This window comes from Podarcis cretensis, assembly GCF_951804945.1.
Source record: "Podarcis cretensis genome assembly, chromosome: 2".
In the NCBI taxonomy this organism is placed as follows: domain Eukaryota; kingdom Metazoa; phylum Chordata; class Lepidosauria; order Squamata; family Lacertidae; genus Podarcis; species Podarcis cretensis.
In genome coordinates, this window is record NC_137171.1 from 39,199,879 (window position 1) to 39,221,403 (window position 21,525).

General features: G+C 42.5%; 1 protein-coding gene across 5 annotated transcripts in view; it reads right to left on the reverse strand.

Annotated features, from left to right (window-relative positions):
- The window catches only part of B3GNTL1 (UDP-GlcNAc:betaGal beta-1,3-N-acetylglucosaminyltransferase like 1), a 173,074-nt gene that overhangs the window by 1,214 nt on the left and 150,335 nt on the right, over positions 1–21,525 (reverse strand). For all 5 annotated transcript variants that reach the window (XM_079966144.1, XM_079966145.1, XM_079966147.1 and 2 more), the window contains 3 exons: positions 20,211–20,346; positions 9,884–9,952; positions 8,226–8,300 (listed from right to left, as the gene is read on the reverse strand). In XM_079966144.1, coding sequence (XP_079822270.1) covers positions 8,226–8,300; positions 9,884–9,952; positions 20,211–20,346 — 280 coding nt within the window. The remainder of the gene's footprint in view (positions 1–8,225; positions 8,301–9,883; positions 9,953–20,210; positions 20,347–21,525) is intronic.

Genomic DNA, 21,525 nt, shown 5'->3' on the forward strand with positions numbered 1-21,525 from the left:
TGTAAATCCTCTAGCATGAAACCACATCATTTCAGTGATCCAAGCATACAATATTAATGTTTAGTCACAGCAACAGTCATTGTCAGTTGAACTGAGTCCAATACGGGTGTGTAGGATTCTCTTCCTAACATGCTGAGCTTGTAGGAACATTTTGACTACAATCACACTGCAAAGTCCAATAATTTAAGGACTTAAAACTTGAGCATTTCCCATTTCATGCCCTTTTACTGTATGGGGGATACCTGCATATCTTACTGGTAAGCCTGAAGGGAATTTATTGTCAGTCCAGGATATTGGGGGGGGGGATGCAAGTCTGAAATAAATTTGATCCATGTTATAACCATTACTATCTATTAATAGAGGTTTCATTATTCCAAATAAGAAATGACCACAGAGCATAGCCAGGGGCTTCCAGCCAATGGGTCATATAATATGACCAATGGGTCATATAAATACTGGCTTATCAGAGCTCATCAGGTCTCCCATCCCTCTTGACCAGCGGTTCTCAACCTGTGGGTCCCCAGATGTTGTTGGACTACAACTCCCATCAACTTGAGCTCTGGCCTTGCTAGGTAGGGATGATGGGAGTTGTAGTCTAATGCTAATGGCATTGCTGTCCCCCACCCCCTGGACATATAGAACTCTACATATTCTGTGACCTACCCCCATGTCCTTTATGGAGTAATGTAGGGGGAGGGAAGACTTACACTGCTTTGATGCTTTGTAAAGGCAGATTCCTTGTGCTTGAACAGTATCAGCATAAACCTTAGAATGTGCTGTAGCACAGTTCTGATCGGGCACTACCCCTTCCCGTGAATGACTTGGGGGTGGGATTCCATCTGTTGCAGAACAGGTAACAGCAAATGTCCCAGCACCTGATGTTCCGCTATACCCAAACAATGACGATGGATTCAGTACTAGGTAATAGGTAGGTCAAGGAGAATGCAAGGCCCTTAATTTGACCAGAAAGTGAGCAACACCAGCTTTCATGGTGATAGTGATTTCAACAGAGTGCATAAAAGCAAGTAGGATAGCGAAGGGTAGAGGTTAAAAATGGACAGAGATGGGCTAAGGTGAAGGAAAATCTATTGCTATTACTGGAACTACTGTCTTGCAGATGAGGACCTAGACCTACCGGGGGGGGGGGATGACGACAACCCAATAGCAGAACTACATTTTTGACCCACAGACGCTACTTTTCAAGCGACTTAAATAACATTCTGATGACAGCTCAACATATTAGTGATTTGGTGGATTTTGCATAATGAATGGGTTCTTTATTGAGAGCTGCTTTCACCAAGCAACTGGACTATTAACTCTGGCTACTGGTGATTCCTCCAAATCCTACCTACTTCACGAAGAGGAACTTTGTGCCTACTTGCCATCCTGCACAGTCTAATGTGATGATACCCTCCACCCAACCTTGTGATTGGCAAGAAAAGCAGCTGACATCATTCGCAACTTCAGCGTTTCTCTTGAGCCTTTAATTTCAGGGTGCTTGTAATTTATATTTCCAGTGGGATTAGACTTAAATAATACTCCATCATTAAGATTAGTAACAACAAAGGAGCTACTGCTTCTGAGTATGAATAAAGGGTAATGTAACACTTTTGGAAAGTAGGACACTAACATGAAGCTTTGCCTTAATTTGATAGTCCCAAAGTGCATGCAAATTCCACAGATGTCAGGAGAACATACCTGCATGGAAGCCTTTACAAAGCTGGATTCTAGTTGCTACTTGGAGATCCTACAGCAATATCCACCACTTAACAAAGCGTGTTCCCGTATTAAACCATGGCATGAGATGGTGAGCCTTCTCTCTTAACACATTCCTTACAGAGCTGCATACAATATCTTCAACCTAAAAACCTTTTGAATCACAGAATTCAAGACATTGTGCCACCTCAAATATCTGCCCTATTATTAAGCTTCAACTGCGTGGACAAAGAACTGGAAAAGTTGGGTGATGATTGTGCACTTCTCTCTCTGAATTTGACCAAACACAAAAGGAGTGCAGAGTCAAATTGGATTAAGGGCAACAGCAAAAAAATATTCTGCTTTGTAAGTGGATAGACTTTAAAGACATGCACAATGAAACATGGAGAGCAACATTCTCTGCTTGATCCAGCTGAAACCCTTTGCTTTCACGTGCTGAATATTTTTTTTACTGAATACCCAGTAGGGTGTGCATTGGGTAATTCTTCCTACCAAGCAAGACTTTAAAGAGAATGCCAAAACAAGCTAGCCAGGAGCTGCTTTCAGGATGGAAGGTGCGCCACACAGCTGGCAATTGTAGAAGTTCCACCCATAGGTTTAAACTGTTTCCAAAGCAAACAGCCCAGGCCTTACAGTCATCCAAAGCTAAACGAGAGCCTGTTTCTCACATCTTAACACATAATCTCTGACAGACCATTCATTCCTGGGGGTGGAAAAACCCTATTTCTCTCAGCCCAAAATGTAGATACTTGCTTCTGGATAATTTCGCCAGGACAGCCAGGTTCCTTCAAAGACAGAGTCTTAATGAGATTCTCCATTTCTAATTATCTTATTCACAAAGACCTTACAACTTAGTGAGGCCTGCCAGTTTGGTGACACAAAGCCAGATAGCCTTGTGAAGTGAAACTCAGTAAAGATGAGAGTGTGGCAACATGACCAAGTCTGTTGACCTTTTAAAGCCTTGGTCACTCCCTGTCTATAAGAACTGAGAATTCAGGGATTCCTTATATGTGGTAGCATATAATTCCATAGCAAGGACTCTTGATATTGGGGTTCCTGCGACAACTTACTCACTGAACTAGGCACAAACCAAAACTGGGGCAGAGTGGAAACAAAAGCTGTATTTTTATTAACAAACTCAACGAGGGATGAAGCTTGATGGTTTCACTATTAAAGGCACAATACTTATTTTCAGTAAGAAATGCTGTTTCGGGTTTACACAATAACTTAACTTACAATTCCCCACACAGAACTGCTTCTATTAAATCTATTTCTTCCTAGTATGGCTATCCACTTTTACTCTGCCCATAAAACACCTCTAGCACTTTTCTAGGTACTTTCCCCCCATGTGAGGAAACTGAACTGCTTTATCCTGCTTCAAAAACCCCTCAGCAGGCCCTGCCTGCCAGTTAAGCTGTCAAATTCTCTTTTTACCATCCGCATCTCCTGATTGGCCACTTTTCCTCCCTGTCATGATTGACTAAGAGTCAATCGCAAGCCCCCTAAGTCAGAGTACTGCACATTATGTGCTGTCATGGAGGCACGCCACATACCTGGGCGAATGCCCATAAAATTGCATCCCAGCACTCCTGTGGTGCAGCTCTGCAATCTATAGGGGTGCAATTGGCCCTGGAGTTTAGGGGCCCAGTTATAGACTCATACTAAACCATTAATAAAACCTAACAATTCCATTAGTCTCAGCCAGTGCTGCATTAACTATTTATAGATCAACAAACTCCTGTGACCTTTTCGTAGTTCACACCCTTGTTACTACATGACAGTAATCTGGCATAGCTTCCACTTCTGAACTGGCAAGATAAATGTAGTGAGTGTCTAGTCATTCTGTGCTTTTAAGCTTCTACCGTAATTTCTGAGGCCCAAAGCAGATTGGGGGGGGGGAGGAGATGCTGAATAAAAACTGGCCGGGGGGGAAATCTCAGCTACTTTCATACTGAAAAAGTATGTGACAAAACAAAATCTAGCCTATGATATTTAAAAGGAAACTTGGTGGAAATTATGCAGAAAGGAAGGGTGGTGGCAGGAACAAAAACAGTATAACTGGCACTTGGAAATTACGATTTATAGATATTAAAAATTATGTCCCCCTGCTCCCCTGCCCATTAGCAAGGGAGATTACGATTGAAGCAATGGCAGAGCACATGCTCTGCACGTACACAGCCTTAGGTATAAATCCCTGCCATCTCCTATTCAAAATATGTCTTTGTAGCAGGACTCAGAAAGACTTCTGTCTTTGCCCTTGAGGAGCCATTGCTTATCCCAGCATGTGGTGAGCAGGATCAGCTGGGTTCATGACAATCAGCAGGGTTGCATGGATCTCATCCCTGGGCTTGGGGCGGCATAGCTAATGGATCGAGATGCAAAGTATTCCATGAGATCTAACCTGCAATGGAAGGTTTGGAAGGAAATGCACTTGGTACGAGACACCTCTGCATCTGGACCAGGACCCTGCTAAGACTATATGGCTAACAACGCTGGAAGTGCTAGAGATGTTCAGGATGCACAAGGCTGGCTATCCAGGCTTCACTAGACCCTCTTCCCCAGGCACCTCCTAAGGAGTTATCACTGATTTCTATGTAATTAAGCAGTATAGTTTTTACTGTGGCTGGAATAACTTGATAAATCCGGAAATGGGCTGGCCATGCTGTGTATGCTTTTTAACCTACTGGTAGTAAAATATAAATGTGGCAGTCGCATGTGAATGCATAACCCAGATGACGACGACAACAACAACAACAACAAATCAATCATCACTTGCTACTGTCTTCCACGTTTGGCACATTGCAGTTAAAAATACAGATGATACATGTGACCAAATCCAGGACTGATTTGGGTCATGTGAGTGTCTTAGTATACCAAAACCATACAAGCTTAAGGCACCTGATTAAAGGTCAGATCAGAGCTTTCCAAACTTTTCATGTCTGTTACATACTTTTTAGACATGCATCATTTTGTGACACAGTAATTCAATTTTACTAGCAAACTGGAGGTTAAACTAACCCCTTTCCAGCCCTGGGAGGAGCATGGGGAGCATTCACACAAGGTACCTATGCACTGCAGCCAACACACTTAACGTGTCGCGACACACAGTTTGGCAAGCTCTGGGTCAGATCATGCAGCGACCAAGGAGACTACAAGGTTAAGCTGTATGATACATGGCTCAGTGGGCCATAAGCAGGGATCAAACAAAAGGAGGGTAGAGAAAACAAACACCACACTGAATCTGGGGAATGTTTTAAAACTGAAATTAACAACTCACACCACCACATCTGCCAAAAATATTTTAAAAACCTAAGTCCTCTTTATCTTCATCTATCATATACGAGCTATGCTGCTTCTCATTAAATGAACACTTATGTGCAATTCTGACTTTATTTTACTACCAGAGAACTCGTGTCTCTTCCATCTGCAGCAGTTTTAGTACTCATTCCCTTTCATTAGTATGTCTCGACTTTTTCAGAATCCTCTCCAGGTTGCCATCATGTTTCTTGAACTGTGGTGTCCAAAATGGAACATTGCAAAGCAACTGTACCGTTGCTTGCCCAATGCAGCAAAGTCCTGGTTTGCAATAATATCTCCTAGATAAGACGCTGAAGTTTAAATGCAGCTTATAATGGTTGCAGCTTTTGTGCCGCAACATCGCAGGGCTGAATCTGGCTTCCCACTACTCATTAAATAAGGCTGCCTGCCTGTGGCATTTTTCCCTCTTTTGCCCCTCTCCCTTCAAACACTCCCTACTGTCCTTTCTCTGCAGGGCTCACTGTGTGCTGCATCTCCCCCTTCATCTCCTTCAGGAGTGTCAGCAGAGGATGGGAGGAGGAAGGGCTCATGTATTGGGGGAAAATTAAATACACAGCCGTGTGGTGGGTTTGTTTTTCATCTCCTCTTTCATATGTGGCCTGTGCAGAAACGAAAGTTCAAGGGGCCCAGAAATACATCTCGGTTTGAATCCTCGGATTTATCCTTAGCCTGCATTATATCACCATAGAGCAACAAAAGTTCAACTTCTCTCAGCAAGTTTTAACCAGTTTAGAAACCATTTCCTCTGCCATCAGGCCTGCAAAGAGGGGACTCTTCCAACCCTTAGAAACCACAAGTCACTTCTTCTTGCTGGTAAAGAGAGGCGGGGTGAGGTTTTCAGCTCAAACTGGATGCGAAGCAAAACAAGGTCTGCTTCATGCAAAGTGAGAACGGAGGGGAAACAGAAGAAAGGCATTTCCAGTTGGCAAGTCATTTAGCTGCTGTGAAGCGTTTTTTAAAGGGGAGTTTAAAAATTCCTGACATGAAATGCAAAGGGTAACTCTCAATGCAACCGAAGTTTTAAGCAGTAATCAAAAAAGCGCCTTCTTGTTGCGCGTTCTCTGAATTGATCTATGCTCATCTTCAAGGCATTCTACCAATATTCGATAACCATCTGTGTCTTAGTATACTATTAATCATGTTTTATAGGTGATATAAACAAGTTTTTCAACATTTTATAGACAAATGATTAAAAATTTGCATTAAACCAAACCAAAGTGATGGACAATATCCTATGTATGTATACATAAGAATGAATAGAAATTGGCATTTTTTTGGACATCAGTGTGGTGTGAGGGTGGGAGAGGCTGTTTCCATGAATTTCTGCAGGCTCCCAGAAACAACATTTGTCCTCTTCCCACTTCTCAACACCCATTCCACTCTTGCAATTGCTGGCCACGTGACCTGGAAGCTGTATGCCGGCTCCCTTGGCCAATAAAGCGAGATGAGTGCCACAACCCCAGAGTCGGTCATGACTGGACCTAATGGTCAGGGGTCCCTTTACCTTTTTAACCTTATATAATGCTCCAAGTGTTCAAAGTGCTTCACATACACCATGGCAAATGAATCCTGGACAGCAGGTATACATTATCCCCCATACTGCAGAGGCTGAGAAATTGCGACTTGCCTAATGCTATGCAGTGAAATTATGTCTATTATAAGACTTGAATCAGGGACACTTGCATCAGTTCTTACCTAGGAGGAGGAGCATTTTGGTTTAACTCTACTACCTGCCTGCTGGTGCAGGTCTGCTTGGCTACATCAGATGAAAAATAAGCTGATCCAGTTTAGGTGAAATGTTCAGAGTGGGGGGAAGGACACCCCATCTATGAGTAGCAGGATAATTTGCACAACGTTAACTATCACATCCCCATCACTAAGGAGAGATATGCAACTTTAATGAAAATCATCACCTTGCCAACAAAGGTCCGTATGGTTTTCCCAGTAGTGATGTATGGAAGTGAGAGCTGGACCATAAAGAAGGCTGATCACCGAAGAATTGATGCTTTTGAATTATGGTGCTAGAGGAGAATCTTGAGAGTCCCATGGACTGCAAGAAGATCAAACCTCTCCATTCTGAAGGAAATCAGCCCTGAGTGCTCACTGGAAGGACAGATCGTGAAGCTGAGGCTCCAATACTTTGGCCACCTCATGAGAAGAGAAAACTCCCTGGAAAAGACTCTGATGTTGGGAAAGATTTGGGCACAAAGAGAAGGGGACGACAGTGGACGAGATGGTTGGATGGTGTTCTTGAAGCTACCAGCATGAGTTTGACCAAACTGTGGGAGGCAGTGGAAGACAGGAGTGCCTGGCCTGCTCTGGTCCATGGGGTCACGAAGAGTCAGACACGACTAAACAACAACAGGTAGTGGTTTCCCTCTCACAGTGCAGGGCAAGAATTAAACCACAGGGGCCATGTAAATCATTCCTCCCCTGCTGATTTCTCAAGAAAACAAAACAAATTTTAGAGCAACACAGGCAAAATTGTAGTGGCTAATGACATAGCTTCCTTCACCCACCTTAGTGTCACTATTCACGAAGTTAGGAAAAGACACCTTGTAACACCAGAAAAGTGAGTCCTAAAATGCATCCTCTTAAAAAGAGATGTTTTTATTTCATTAATGCATGCATTTTTATTCTCCTCTTCAGTAAAAAAAGAGGACTTCTAGAGCAGCTTACAAAGATCAGAAATACCGCAAGACAGTCCCTGGGCTTATGATAGAAAAGACACAAAAGGTAAAAGGGGGTTGGGGGAGGAAGGACGCATTATTTATAAAGAATTGGTTTTTTGAAAAAATGCAACTGCAGCTGCAGCTCTCAATAACAAATGAGTTTGCTTGGGTGAGTGGTTTTGATATGGTGCTTTTCTAGGTAATTTAAAACTTTAGCATTCCTCTTTCTGTGTGTTTCTGACATGACTGAGCACCACTTGAAGGCAGCAAAGAACGCACTGGCTTACCAGGTGGGCTTCAGTCAACAATAAATATAAAGCCAGTAGTGGTGCAGCCCTGGCCCAAACCCTCAATTTCACACTTCCTTTTACCTGCCAATATGAGGACAAAAGATTGCCCCAAGTTGGGACAAATGAAACCAAACTAGTAATAACTGCGTGCTTTATTGCAACTGAAAGCACAACTTTTAATTTGGTGTGGATTCCACACGCTTGCCTTAGATAATGAAATTATACTCACCAACTTCACACAAATAATGAAAGGTGGGGAAGCATCTCTGAAATGTAGGATAGGGATTCTGGGCTTGGGATTTTCCTGCGGAGAGAGAAGCACGTTTCTTGTTAGCTTATATCCCATAGCTGCATTGCAGCCCACTAAACTGAATGGTGTATTTCCTGCCCTAGTTTGGGTTCTGTGATTGTGAACTGCCCTGTGCGCTACAGTGGCTCACATGTAACATGGCTCACATGCAACAATTTAGTTTTGCTCTCCTAAGCTTATCCTCACCAGAGCTAAGTGGAAATACTCCTATTTCAAGGACTGCCATTTTGAGATGAAGCAGCATTTAGGGCTCCTACCCCCCCAAAAGTTATCAATTATACCCCCATAGATATCTCACTTTCCTCAAAATATTGTTTTAGCCTCTGCATATGAAGTCCTGGTCCCTCGTTAAGCAGGCAGCAAATTCCCATTGATGCCAGAATGAGCAGAATCCAGCCCCAGAAGCAGCATCCTTCCTTTTGCTGGCCTAATTTATTGACATAACAGAAGCTAATTCACAACCTACCTTCTCTCCCCCGCCCCACAAAAAAAACCCCACCCGGCTTCCCCTCTTCTACTGTATTAATTTTACAGCCTCCCATTCAGGGTAACTGTCTGGCAAAGAAGAGGAAAAGCAGCAGGAACTGGATTTCCTAGTGGGAAATGTTCTGTTTAGAAATTTAGTTTTGCTTCTCATTCTTTGCCATTCTGTATTTCTAAGGCAATCTTTTCATTCTGAATAGTTCATTCTCTTCTGACTATTCACTCTCACCCAAGATGACAGCCATTCATAAGGAGAGTGAAGGCTGCCAGCTAGTGTTCAGGAACGGGACAGAGAGCCCTTCATTCTACTATGGGCCACTGATTTGGTAACAAACCAAAACCTCCATTTCTTTGTAAGGTTGTTTAGAAAGCTGCGCTAAGCCGGCCAATAATCTCAAATCAATGTTCATATTACAAGATGAAATATCAGCTTGCATGGATGTCCCCTTGCTTGCCAAATGCGCTGTGGGATCTGTTCCCATCCTGCAGCCCTTCTCAAAATCTAGCTCAAGTCTAGGATCTCATGGGCTTAGAATCCTTAGAAGCCAAATGTCTCTTTCAAAAAAAGCAAACCACCATCACCACCACCTCCCGCTTCCAGGTTTCATGACTGGCAGGACTAGCTTGGAAAAAAATATAAGCAGTTTCTGCTCGAGTTTAGAAACAGGAGCCGTGTGTTTCTTTCTAGTAGCTGAGATGATCCCCCCCCCCTTTTGACATCTATCACAAAGTACCCTACCATTTCCTTTTCTACTTCAACAGCTAAGGGGCTGACATATAAATCCAAATTCTACAGTGGTTCCCAATTTTGCAGCCCAAATAAAGCAGGCAACATAGAGAATTTTAGCAATATATCCCAATTTGTATATTTAAATGCAACAGCAGTTACGTTTTCTGATTTTGTATATTTTGATGCAATAGCAATTACGTCTTCTGAGTCCAACATTTATGCTTCTCCATGCGGGATTTGCAACTTCTCTCACAACAACTATATTTAGAGTTAAAGAGCTGGTGATGATGCATTTTTAGACATTGTTCCTCCACAGTGATTAGACAGAAATTCAGAACATGCATTTATCGGGACAGCTACCAACCTTAGATTCTTCATAAGTATAAAATCCTTTTGAGATTTTATTTGTATCCACATCACAAAATGCAGTCACCTAAAGGAGACCAGAAAGAAAAAAAATTAGGGCAACAGTTGATCAAGTGTTATTTAGCAACAATGGGGATATTGAACCTATTTCATTTAATTGTTGCACACATCTCTCTGTGTGTGTGCATGCATGTGTGTGCACACACACACTACTAGGCTGTTTTAATAGTAGTACAAAACAACAGTTCCATAATAAGTGAGTGTGAATCACAATGAGCAACAATGTGCTTGTATACAAGAGTCACGCAGCAATGAGGATATTTACTTGGATAACGTAAGCAAGTCTAGAGGCAGGGGTGTCTGTAGGTGTTTAAAATTAAAATTAATGAACCAAGCTATTTCCTCCATGCTGTTGCCAGGTCCTAGTGAAAGACACCATGTAAAACACAGTACAAGTTAAGGCTACAATGATGGGCAGTGATGACAGGAACTGGCCTTTAAGTTATCTTAACTATTGCCCAAATGTCAGAGACCATACACACAGTGCCCCAACCAAGTTGCTAAAAAATGGTCAAGATCAACAAAATTTCTCCTTCCACACACTACTCCCATGGGCATCTATGCCCAGCTTAAAGTGGCCACTTTAGCAGTTTAAAATCCATCTGCTAGCAGGATGGAAGATTGATGAGCTCTCAACCCAGAGCCAAGAATATTAGAAAATGTATTCTGAAAAAAAGCAAAACCGAGGAAAGAGAAGCTACATCTATCGGAGGAGGGAATAAACTGTTTCAACTTAAAGTTGGTTCTATCAAAATCGTATCAATTTATTGAAAACATTTGTATATTCGCCTTTCTGGGTTTTGTTTTTTTAAAGCACACACAACTTACAAGGAAACAGTAAAGCAATTAAGATGGTGTGATAACTCCCAAGATGGAACATGATGTTTTTGCAGAATCACACAGGGATCTACAAAAAAAGTTCAGTAATGCAGTATCTATAGATCAGGCTAAACGAGCTGTGTAATAAAGGGTGCTAACAGCCATCTCTGAAGTCTTGCTTTGCCATCTAGGCTTGTATGCTTAATATTTATTCACTCAATTTTTTACCTTATTTATTGCTGTAGATCTGACCGAGAAGATGACTTATAATAAAAACCAGAAAATAATGAATATAGAATGCAAATAGTGGTGTGTTTGGTTAAGGTTTGTAGTACAGTGGTGCCTCGCAAGACGAAATTAATCCGTTCCGTGAGGCTCTTCGTATAGCGGTTTCTTCGTCTTGCGAAGCAAGCCCATTGACAGCTTAGCGGATTAGCGCTATTAGCGGTTTAGCGGCTTTTAGCGATCAGCTGTTAAGCGGCTTATCAGCGGATCAGCTGATAAGCGGCTTAGGAAAAGGGGGGGAAAGGGGGGGAAACTCGCAGGAACTTGCAAGACATTTTCGTCTTGCGAAGCAAGCCCATAGGGAAATTCGTTTTGCGAAGCGCCTCCAAAACGGAAAACCCTTTCGTCTAGCGGGTTTTCCGTCTTGCGAGGCGTTCGTCTTGCGGGGCACCACTGTACCTGAATAAATAACAAGAAACTCCCTTTTGACACAGGTGAAAGAGAAGCCTCCAATTTCTATACAGTTTTGCCTGGATTAATGGTGCACTTTTTTTTTTTAAGGGCCAGCACTTGTGAAACACATCATTGTTATTCCCATTTTCACATAGGAAGAACTGAGGCTGAGAGATCAACTTGGCCACAATCCAGGCCTCCCAGATCCAATTTACAAAACTGAAGTTAGAGCACTAATATTTGGCATAACATTGAAAAAAACAAAAACCCAACATAGCACTTGATGAATATTTCTGTCAGTAAAAAGAAGTGAAAGCAACCTACAGTACACAATCAGATGTATGAAGTCTAAATATGAGGCCTCTGTATGCATAATTTTCATTCTTTGGTAGCACAGAAACTGTTTAAAATAGTGCGCAAACAGTCTCGGAATAGGTACTTCCTGCACTAACCTATATCCCACATGGGTGGTCTAGTCTTAAGATGCTTATTTTTGTGCCATCACTATTTACCTTTTAATTAGAAGGGGGGAAGAGTCATGTAGCAAGAATTTATGCCTAATTGTTTATGCAATAAACAGAACTCTGGGTAAGGGCTTACACAAACTGCTAACTTGAAAATACTAGGATTGAGCTATACACTTTATTTCCCTCCGATCAGTAGGCCCCTAGGTCTTTTATGAAGACTGCATGAAGTATTGCATAATATATACCAAGAAGGCAAATGTTCTAACAATCAGAAAACACAATATTCCAGGGAAAGGGTCATAATTCCACAGCTCCTGCAATGCCTATACGATCTCATGTTGAGTGAAAAACGGTGTCTGGTATATTGAGCAGACACTGCTCTTGGCAGACACCAATGAGCTTGACTGCCTCCGGTCCAACTGCAAAATCATCTGAAATAGCCATGCTTTTGTGGGGAAGGGAAGTGGAAACCAGGATTCTAAATCAGAGACAGGGAACCTTTGGTACTTCAGATGTTATTGGATTACAGTTCCCATCATCCTTGACTATTGGCCATGCTGATGGTAACTGGAGTCCAGCAGCATTTAAGGGGACCAGGTTGCAAACTGTCTGCTGCAGAAGAAACTCTGGCCATGTTTTCTTATTGCCCAGTCCAACTTCCTTCCATAATCTCCCCACCCCTTTTGTTTGATGTGGAAGGATTCAGGAATCAGGTACATATATATGCGCATGGAAACCCAGGCCCCATGTGCACTAGCTGCTCTTGAGATAGTCATATGATTAAGTGTAAAACTCTGGAGAGTTTTTTTCAGCCAGTTCAACTGAACGTGCATAGCTCTTCAGACCGTCAACGTAACTGCACGAAGATCGTATGAGTAGCTGGTTGCCTGTGTTGGGGCCAGAGCTTGCATAGATACCTTTGTGCATTTGGGCAAAAGCCCAGGAAGTGTGCACAGCATTTCCAGTCCTTCTGATATGCATTATTTTATCCATAAACTCACAGAATAAACTTTAAACAAGTCTGAAAAAAATCCAATTGCATAGTATCTCCAGTACAGAAAACTTTATGGACTTGCACATTCCCATATGTGTAGCCTATGTTGCTTATGTTGTGCTTTTCTCATTAAATCTGCTTGCGTTGAATCAATAAGGGGAATAAGCTCATAAAAGTAACCCAAACATTCACGATGCTGAAGCTGGACTGACAAGCAAATAGCAGACAAAACAGACCCTATAAGCATCCAGTAAAAATCTGGGTTTCTATCTACAGCTGCAACCTTGAGGTCAATCGGATGTTGTTTTTTTTAAAACAAAAGGGGTCTGTTCAGCTTCACTCTTGCAGAAATGTTATAACTTTGCCCTGTCAATCCCTTGAATCTGAGAAAGGTGCAGCTAGGAAGCTGGGCTTCCTTAAAACTGCTCAGACATGAAGCCCATAAAACTGAACGTTAAAGCAACAGTCCATGGCATTATGTAGGTTGGTCCATGAAAATGGTCCCCAGTTAACAGGGTGTGGGAGACAAAGGTGCCCTGACTGCCAAGGGTACACGTCTCTGTCTTTTGTAGTGTTTGATGTGGGTGGGAAACAGGTTGATTCCTCCTGTTGTTGTTCAGCAGGGTCTTCAAACTAGAGTTTCTTCTCCTATCCAGGCTACCCTCAGACATGAAAAGGCACCTACACAGCCACCAGTGTGAAATGGGATGGGTGTTTACATCACTGAGCAGCTGTAAAAGATCAGGATTGTTGAATTCATGATGCATTCCAAAAAACCATCCTACTATTTATACTGAGCCATCAAAATCTTCATGGTCAACTGCCCAGCATATGAATGTCATCATGGGGTAGCTTCCAAATAAATGCATGTTGTTGTTTAGTCATTTAGTCGTGTCCGACTCTTCGTGACCCCATGGACCAGAGCATGCCAGGCACTCCTGTCTTCCACTGCCGCCCGCAGTTTGGTCAGACTCATGTTTGTAGCTTCGAGAACACTGTCCAACCATCTCGTCCTCTGTCGTCCCCTTCTCCTTATGCCCTCCATCTTTCCCAACATCAGGGTCTTTTCCAGGGAGTTTTCTCTTCTCATGAGGTATTGGAGCCTCAGCTTCACGATCTGTCCTTCCAGTGAGCACTCAGGGTTGATTTCCTTAAGAATGGATGCGTCTGATCTTCTTGCTGTCCATGGGACTCTCAAGAGTCTCCTCCAGCACCATAATTCAAAAGCATCAATTCTTCGGCGATCAGCCTTCTTTATGGTCCAGCTCTCACTTCCATACATCACTACTGGGAAAACCATGGCTTTAACTATACGGACCTTTGTTGGTAAGGTGATGTCTCTACTTTTTAAGATGTTGTCTAGATTTGCCATCGCCTTTCTCCCAAGGAGCAGGCATCTTTTAATTTCGTGACTGCTGTCACCATCTGCAGTGATCATGGAGCCCAAGAAAGTAAAATCTCTCACTGCCTCCATTTCTTCCCCTTCTATTTGCAAGGAGGTGATGGGACCAGTGGCCATGATCTTCGTTTTTTTGATGTTGAGCTTCAGACCATATTTTGCACTCTCCTCTTTCACCCTCATTAAAAGGTTCTTTAATTCCTCCTCACTTTCTGCCATCAAGGTTGTGTCATCTGCATATCTGAGGTTGTTGATATTTCTTCCAGCAATCTTAATTCCGGCTAGGGATTCATCCAGCCCAGCCTTTCGCATGATGAATTCTGCATACAAGTTAAATAAGCAGGGGGACAATATACAGCCTTGCCGTACTCCTTTCCCAATTTTGAACCAATCAGTTGTTCCATATCCAGTTCTAACTGTAGCTTCTTGTCCCACAGAGAGATTTCTCAGGAGACAGATGAGGTGATCAGGCACTCCCATTTCTTTAAGAACTTGCCATAGTTTGCTGTGGTCGACACAGTCAAAGGCTTTTGGATAGTCAATGAAGCAGAAGTAGATGTCTTTCTGGAACTCTCTAGCTTTCTCCATAATCCAGCGCATGTTTGCAATTTGGTCTCTGGTTCCTCTGCCTCTTCTGAATCCAGCTTGCACTTCTGGGAGTTCTCGGTCCACATACTGCTTAAGCCTGCCTTGTAGAATTTTAAGCATAACCTTGCTAGCGTGTGAAATGAGTGCAATTGTGCGGTAGTTGGAGCATTCTTTGGCACTTCCCTTCTTTGGGATTGGGATGTAGACTGATCTTCTCCAATCCTCTGGCCACTGCTGAGTTTTCCAAATTTGCTGGCATATTGAGTGTAGCACCTTAACAGCATCATCTTTTAAAATTTTAAATAGTTCAGCTGGAATATCATCACTTCCACTGGCCTTGTTATTAGCAATGCTTTCTAAGGCCCATTTGACTTCACTTTCCAGGATGTCTGGCTCAAGGTCAGCAACCACACTACCTGGGGTATACGAGACATCCATTTCTTTCTGGTATAGTTCCTCTGTGTATTCTTGCCACCTCTTCTTGATGTCTTCTGCTTCTGTTATGTCCTTTCCACTTTTGTCTTTTATTATGGAAATCTTTGTACGAAATGTTCCTTTCATATCTCCAATTTTCTTGAACAGATCTCTGGTTTTTCCCATTCTATTGTTTTCCTCTATTTCTTTGCATTGCTCGTTTAAGAAGGCCTTCTTGTCTCTCCTTGCTATTTTTTGGAAATCTGCATTCAATTTCCTGTATCTTCCACTATCTCCCTCGCATTTTGCTTGCCTTCTCTCCCCCGCTATTTGTAAGGCCTTGTTGGACAGCCACATTGCTTTCTTGCATTTCCTTTTCATTGGGATGGTTTTAGTTGCTGCCTCTTGTATAATGTTACGAGCCTCCATCCATAGTTCTTCAGGCACTCTGTCCACCAAATCTAAATCCTTAAACCTGTTCCTCACTTCCACTGTGTATTCATAAGGGATTTGACTTAGATTGTATCTTACCGGCCCAGTGGTTTTTCCTACTTTCTTCAGTTTAAGCTTGAATTTTGCTATAAGAAGCTGATGATCTGAGCCACAGTCAGCTCCAGGTCTTGTTTTTGCTGACTGTATAGAGCTTCTCCATCTTTGGCTGCAGAGAATATAATCAATCTGATTTCGATGCTGCCCATCTGGTGATGTCCATGTGTAGAGTCGTCTCTTGTGTTGTTGGAAAAGAGTGTTTGTGATGACCAGCTTGTTCTCTTGACAAAACTCTATTAGCCATTGCCCTGCTTCGTTTTGAACTCCAAGGCCAAACTTGCCAATTGTTCCTTTTATCTCTTGACTCCCAATTAGCATTCCAATCTCCTATAATGAGAAGAACATCCGTCTTTGGTGTCATTTCTATAAGGTGTTGTAAGTCTTCATAGAATTGGTCAATTTCAGTTTCTTCAGCACCAGTGGTTGGTGCATAAACTTGGATTACTGTGATGTTAAAAGGTTGCCTTGGATTCGTATCGAGATCATTCTATCATTTTTGAGATTGCATCCCAGTACAGCTTTTGCCACTCTTTTGTTGACTATGAGCGCCACTCCATTTCTTTTACGGGATTCTTGCCCACAGTAGTAGATGTGATGGTCATCCGAACTGAATTCGCCCATTCCCGTCCATTTTAGTTCACTGATGCCCAGGATGTCAATATTTATTCTTGCCATCTCATTTTTGACCACATCCAACTTACCAAGGTTCATGGTTCTTACATTCCAGGTTCCTATGCAATATTTTTCTTTACACATTGGACTTTCCTTTCGCTTCCAGGCATATCCGCAACTGAGCGTCCTTTCGGCTTTGGCCCAGCCGCTTCATCAGCTCTGAATCTACTTGTACTTGTCCTCCGCTCTTCCTCAGTAGCATGTTGGACGCCTTCCGACCTGAGGGGCTCATCTTCCAGCGTCATAACTTTTATATGCCTGTTGTCTTTGTCCATGGAGTTTTCTTGGCAGGGATACTGGAGTGGCTTGCCGGTTCCTGCTCCAGGTGGATCACGTTTGGTCAAAACTCTCCACTATGACCTGTCCATCTTGGGTGGCCCTGCATGGCATAGCTCATAGCTTCTCTGAGGTATTCAAGCCCCTTCGCCACGGCAAGGCAGTGATCCATGAAGGGGAAATAAATGCATAGTGCTTGACAAAGGAGCAAGCAAAACAAAAACAACCCCTTGCACCTTGTCACTTGCAACCTTGATGTCAACAGAAAGAGGGAAAAGGCAATGATAAAGGATTACAGATAGGAAGAGCCAAGGGCAGCCAAACCCAAACCAGGAGTTCTGTGACTGCTGGACTCTGGTCAGAGGAAAGACCCAATGTATTTGATCCAATAAGAACTTATGTGCTTCAGTTGGAAGCACCTAAGTTCTAACATGCACTGGACTCTTCTGAAAGCTCAGTACCCTGCAGATCTCAACCACTGAGCACAAAAAGCTAATCTCACATACATGTGAATGGTTTCACTGACCAGAAATCTAGTGAAACGCTCTCCTGTTTAGACAGCTACATGTTAGGGAAGGAGGTGTGTAATGTAAGCAGTTTCCCTTAAAAAGCTGCAGTAAAGACAACCATCAAAATAAAACAACAATCAGAAATGTAAGGGTTAATGCTGCCAGCTGTTTTCCATAGCAAAATAAAGTAGAAAGAAAAGAGACTAATTACAACCTTGATACAAGCAAAATAATATCCTGGCCTTAAGTGTTGCCAAAGCAAATGTTATGCAAAGGTCAGCTTGGAAGAATGTCAGCATCTCAGTTAATCAGAGCCACACCAGCACTAGGAAGAGCTTCTCCATTTTGTAATAAGGGGAAAAGCTGACTCGCCTGATGGCGAAACACCACAGACAGCTGCATCATTCTGTTCTTGCACCACGGCTTCTCTCAGTGGGTGGCAACCTTGAGTTTCTAGCATGAGGTTCTATAAATGGCACAAAAGTTTATCAGGGACTAAGAAGCCAATTGCAAGCCAAGTTTTGGAAGTTGTATCTTGCTCACACCAGTGAGAATTTCAGCCAATAAGTGAGGGGGCTAAACAAGCAACAGGCTGGGAAAAGAGGTCCCTGAGGCTGGCTTGCTGTGTCCAGAGGTCTTGCCTTGTGTAAGACTGAATCCTCATCCCCACCCACTGTCTCTGAAACAATTACATCAGCTGGAATCCAAGATAAATGAAAGCAAATCAGGGGATTTTGTAGAAGGCATTGCACAACAATGGAGGAAAATGATGAAATTTCCATAGCAACATCAAACCATTTTGCAAACTGCACTCAAGTGACTATGGTGACTCAACATTCTGGAGTGCACAGACTTCAGTCAGCTTTAAAAAGTAGTAATCATTTGCATGTGTCCAGAACTTAAGCTTCTCATGCTGGCAATAATCCACTCAATGCTAAGTTTACAGTGAAGGAAGGTGGCCTTGCAAATAAAGTACTGAACAAGCATTCAGGAGAACTGGGTTCACGTGCAGCTATCACCGAACACAAGCGAGAAGCTGGGTCCAACTGCATATTCCCTCACTGCAATTTTCACAGATTCCAGGTGATGACATTGCTTTTGAGAGATTATCCAAAACTGAGTTTCAGCTGACATCTGGAAAATGTACAGAAGTATGCTTTCTTTGTCACTAAGAGGTGGGAAATGGATATTCCGAAGCAGAATATTCTACAGTCTGGTTCGTTTTCTGGATAAGGGGTGCTGTAAGTTGCATCTAGCTTGCACAAAGCAGGACAGAAATGCATGTATGTTTATCTCCTACCTCTTCCTTCCAGACACTGCCTTGGGAGGCATACTGCTATGGCGGTTTTCAATCCCTTACTATATACAGTGGTACCTCTGGTTGTGAACGGGATCCGTTCCAGAGCCCCGTTCGCAACCAGAGAGGAACAGAACCTGCGTCTGCGTGTCTGTGTGTTCTGATTTGCCGCATGCGTGTGACATCATTTTGAGCGTCTGTGCATGTGCAAGCGGCAAAACCCGGAAGTAACCCTTTCCGGTACTTCCAGGTCGCCGCGGGACACAACCTGAAAACTTGCAACCTGAAGCAAACGCAACACGTGGCATGACTGTACAGTGGTACCTCTGGTTACGAATGCTTCTGGTTATGCACGCTTTGGGTTACAAGCTCTGCTAACCCGGAAGTAGTTGCTCCTGGTTGTAAACTTTGCTCCAGGATGTGAGCAGAAGTTGCACGCCAGAGGCGTGCGCACAGCAGGAAGTGCCATTAGTGAAAGTGCACCTCAGGATAAGAATGATTTCAGCTTAAGAATGGACTTCTGGAACGAATTAAGTTTGTAACCAGAGGTACCACTGTATGCTTTTATTCACATGGTTAATTATGATGAAATCCTAGTGAGGGCTATATGGTTTGATTTAAGTATTTCTTACAATCAGACCTTTCTACAGATGACCAATGGCTGCAGGCAGGACTCCTGTCTTTTAAAATGTTTTATATAGTGTTGAACATCTTTAGGTACTAACTACCCTACTTAATAAAAATAATAATATAATCCATGAAATTACAGACTCAATGCACTGGTTGTTGTCTGCTTTCAGGGCCTGGTTTCCAATGCATTTTAACTCAGTTTATGACAATACATTATTCTCTGTTAACTAAATCTGTCTTGACGAAATGTGCAGTGCTGTACTTTGTGGGCTGTATGTGTCCTTTCCGTTGCCTGGATGGGTGGTCTCAGGATTGCTGATTAAACAGGTTATCATGTCTTCTTTCTCATGCTTTCTCTCTGCATTTGTTTGGGAGTGCATTAATGGTTCAAGGCTAGTTACAGGGGGGAAAGTCATTTGATTCTAGTGGGGTTGCTTCCAGACAACCTGTTTATTGAACATTTGTCCTGATTTGTTTGCAGGGAGATTAAACAAAGTTGGCTATTTATTGAGCATTATTCTGCTCTGTTCCCGGGAAGGCATCAAAGCAAGCAGTGCTATTTTTCTAGAAGTGTGTGCTCTTTCACACAAACATTTGCATATATATAGACACAGCTTGCACCTGTGTTCAGTGTTCACATGTGAACAAGCCTACAACTGCAATCATGGTGCATGTTTGAAAGGGTAACAAGTCACACATAAACAAGACAACCTGAAACAGCACGGCCAGCTTCACCCAAAAGTATCTTTCATGGGGCATTTAGGATGACATCTCGTCTCAGCTATGCCATTTTGAAACCAATTTTAGCATTTAAAAAAAACCCACCAGCAGTGTAAATATGGCTATGTATTTCTTCATACAGAGATAATAAGTGGAAGAATGAAACTTAAGTAAATGGATATTAAAATATATGGCAGCAAGAATGAACATTTATTAAGCGGCATTCATGTGTGCATTTTCCTTGTAAACTCACTTTTTTCTGATTGGCTGGAGTCAAACTCCTAAAGAGCTTCCTTCCCTGTTTGCCAGCATTCCAAATGGTGAAGGAAGTCCACCGACTGAGGATTCTCTCTTCCAGAAATAAGACACGGTGTGTCCAGATGGTTCCCCTGAGAAATAGAGGGAAAGAGTGAGAGACCAAGACTCATCTTCAGTGAGACACAGTGCATTCCAAAGGCACTCGCACAGAAAACGGACCAGCAACATTGCCAGAGGAGCCGAAAGCTGTCACCAGGGAAACATTCTCCTTGTGTAAATAGTAAACTCGATGTCTCTGGGAGATGAAGACTCTCAACATGTAGGTTTTAGGACATGATCAGCCCATGCTGCTCAGATCATAGGAACATGAAGCTGCAAAATAGGTTACAATTAAGACCATTAAAGCTGCCAAAAGTTGAACAAAAGGAACAGGAGGATGCCCAAGCCATTCTTTGCTGTTGTCTTATCCAACTTGGATGGATGGCCACCAGGCATTGTATATAATGTCCTGAGCTGTCTGGGAGAGTGAAATATCTGACATAGATCACACCAAGGAATTGATACGCTGCACTGGTTCTTTTAAGAGCCATTGCTCAGTTGTAAAACATCTGCTCTGCATGCAAAAGGCCCCAGACTCAATACCTGGTCTTTGCAGAGAAGGCTGGGAGAGACCCCTGCCAGAGAGCTGCTGTCAGTTAGGAGGCAGTAGGGAGCAAGAGGTTTGACTTGGTATAAGGCAGCTTCCTATAATCCTAAGGAATATACCGTACTGAAAATGTTTCTTTTTTTAAGAAAAGGAAGCTAAATGCAACACAACTGAAATTAAAAATAGTTAAGAGGGGAAAACACCCTATTGACCCGAACCAAAATATAATCATAAAATTCTGTAAACCCTAAGCACAAATGTCAAATGAACAAAAACTTACATTTTTCAGCAATGGGTTGTTGTTTCTAAATTAGCACTATTGTCAAGTATTATTAAACTGACACCAATAACTGTCTGTGAGATGTTGGTGGAATATAACTGAACAGGATTTCATTCCATGAGAGAGACCATGGGGAGAAAAAACGCGCACAATCTATTCAGCATCCCCCAACTTGAGGTGTTTTGTAATTGCTCTTTCTTTAAGTGCTCAAATGCGGCAGAACTAATTGGACCATGTATTTAAAAACATGCTCTTTCCCAGGGCTAGTTTTGCACAAGTTAATACTCTGCGTGTTTTCTGGAACTTAATGGATGTCTGTTTTATAAGGTGATCCTTAAGAAATCTAAAGGCATTTCAGAAAGGAAAACCAAAAAATCAAGGGGG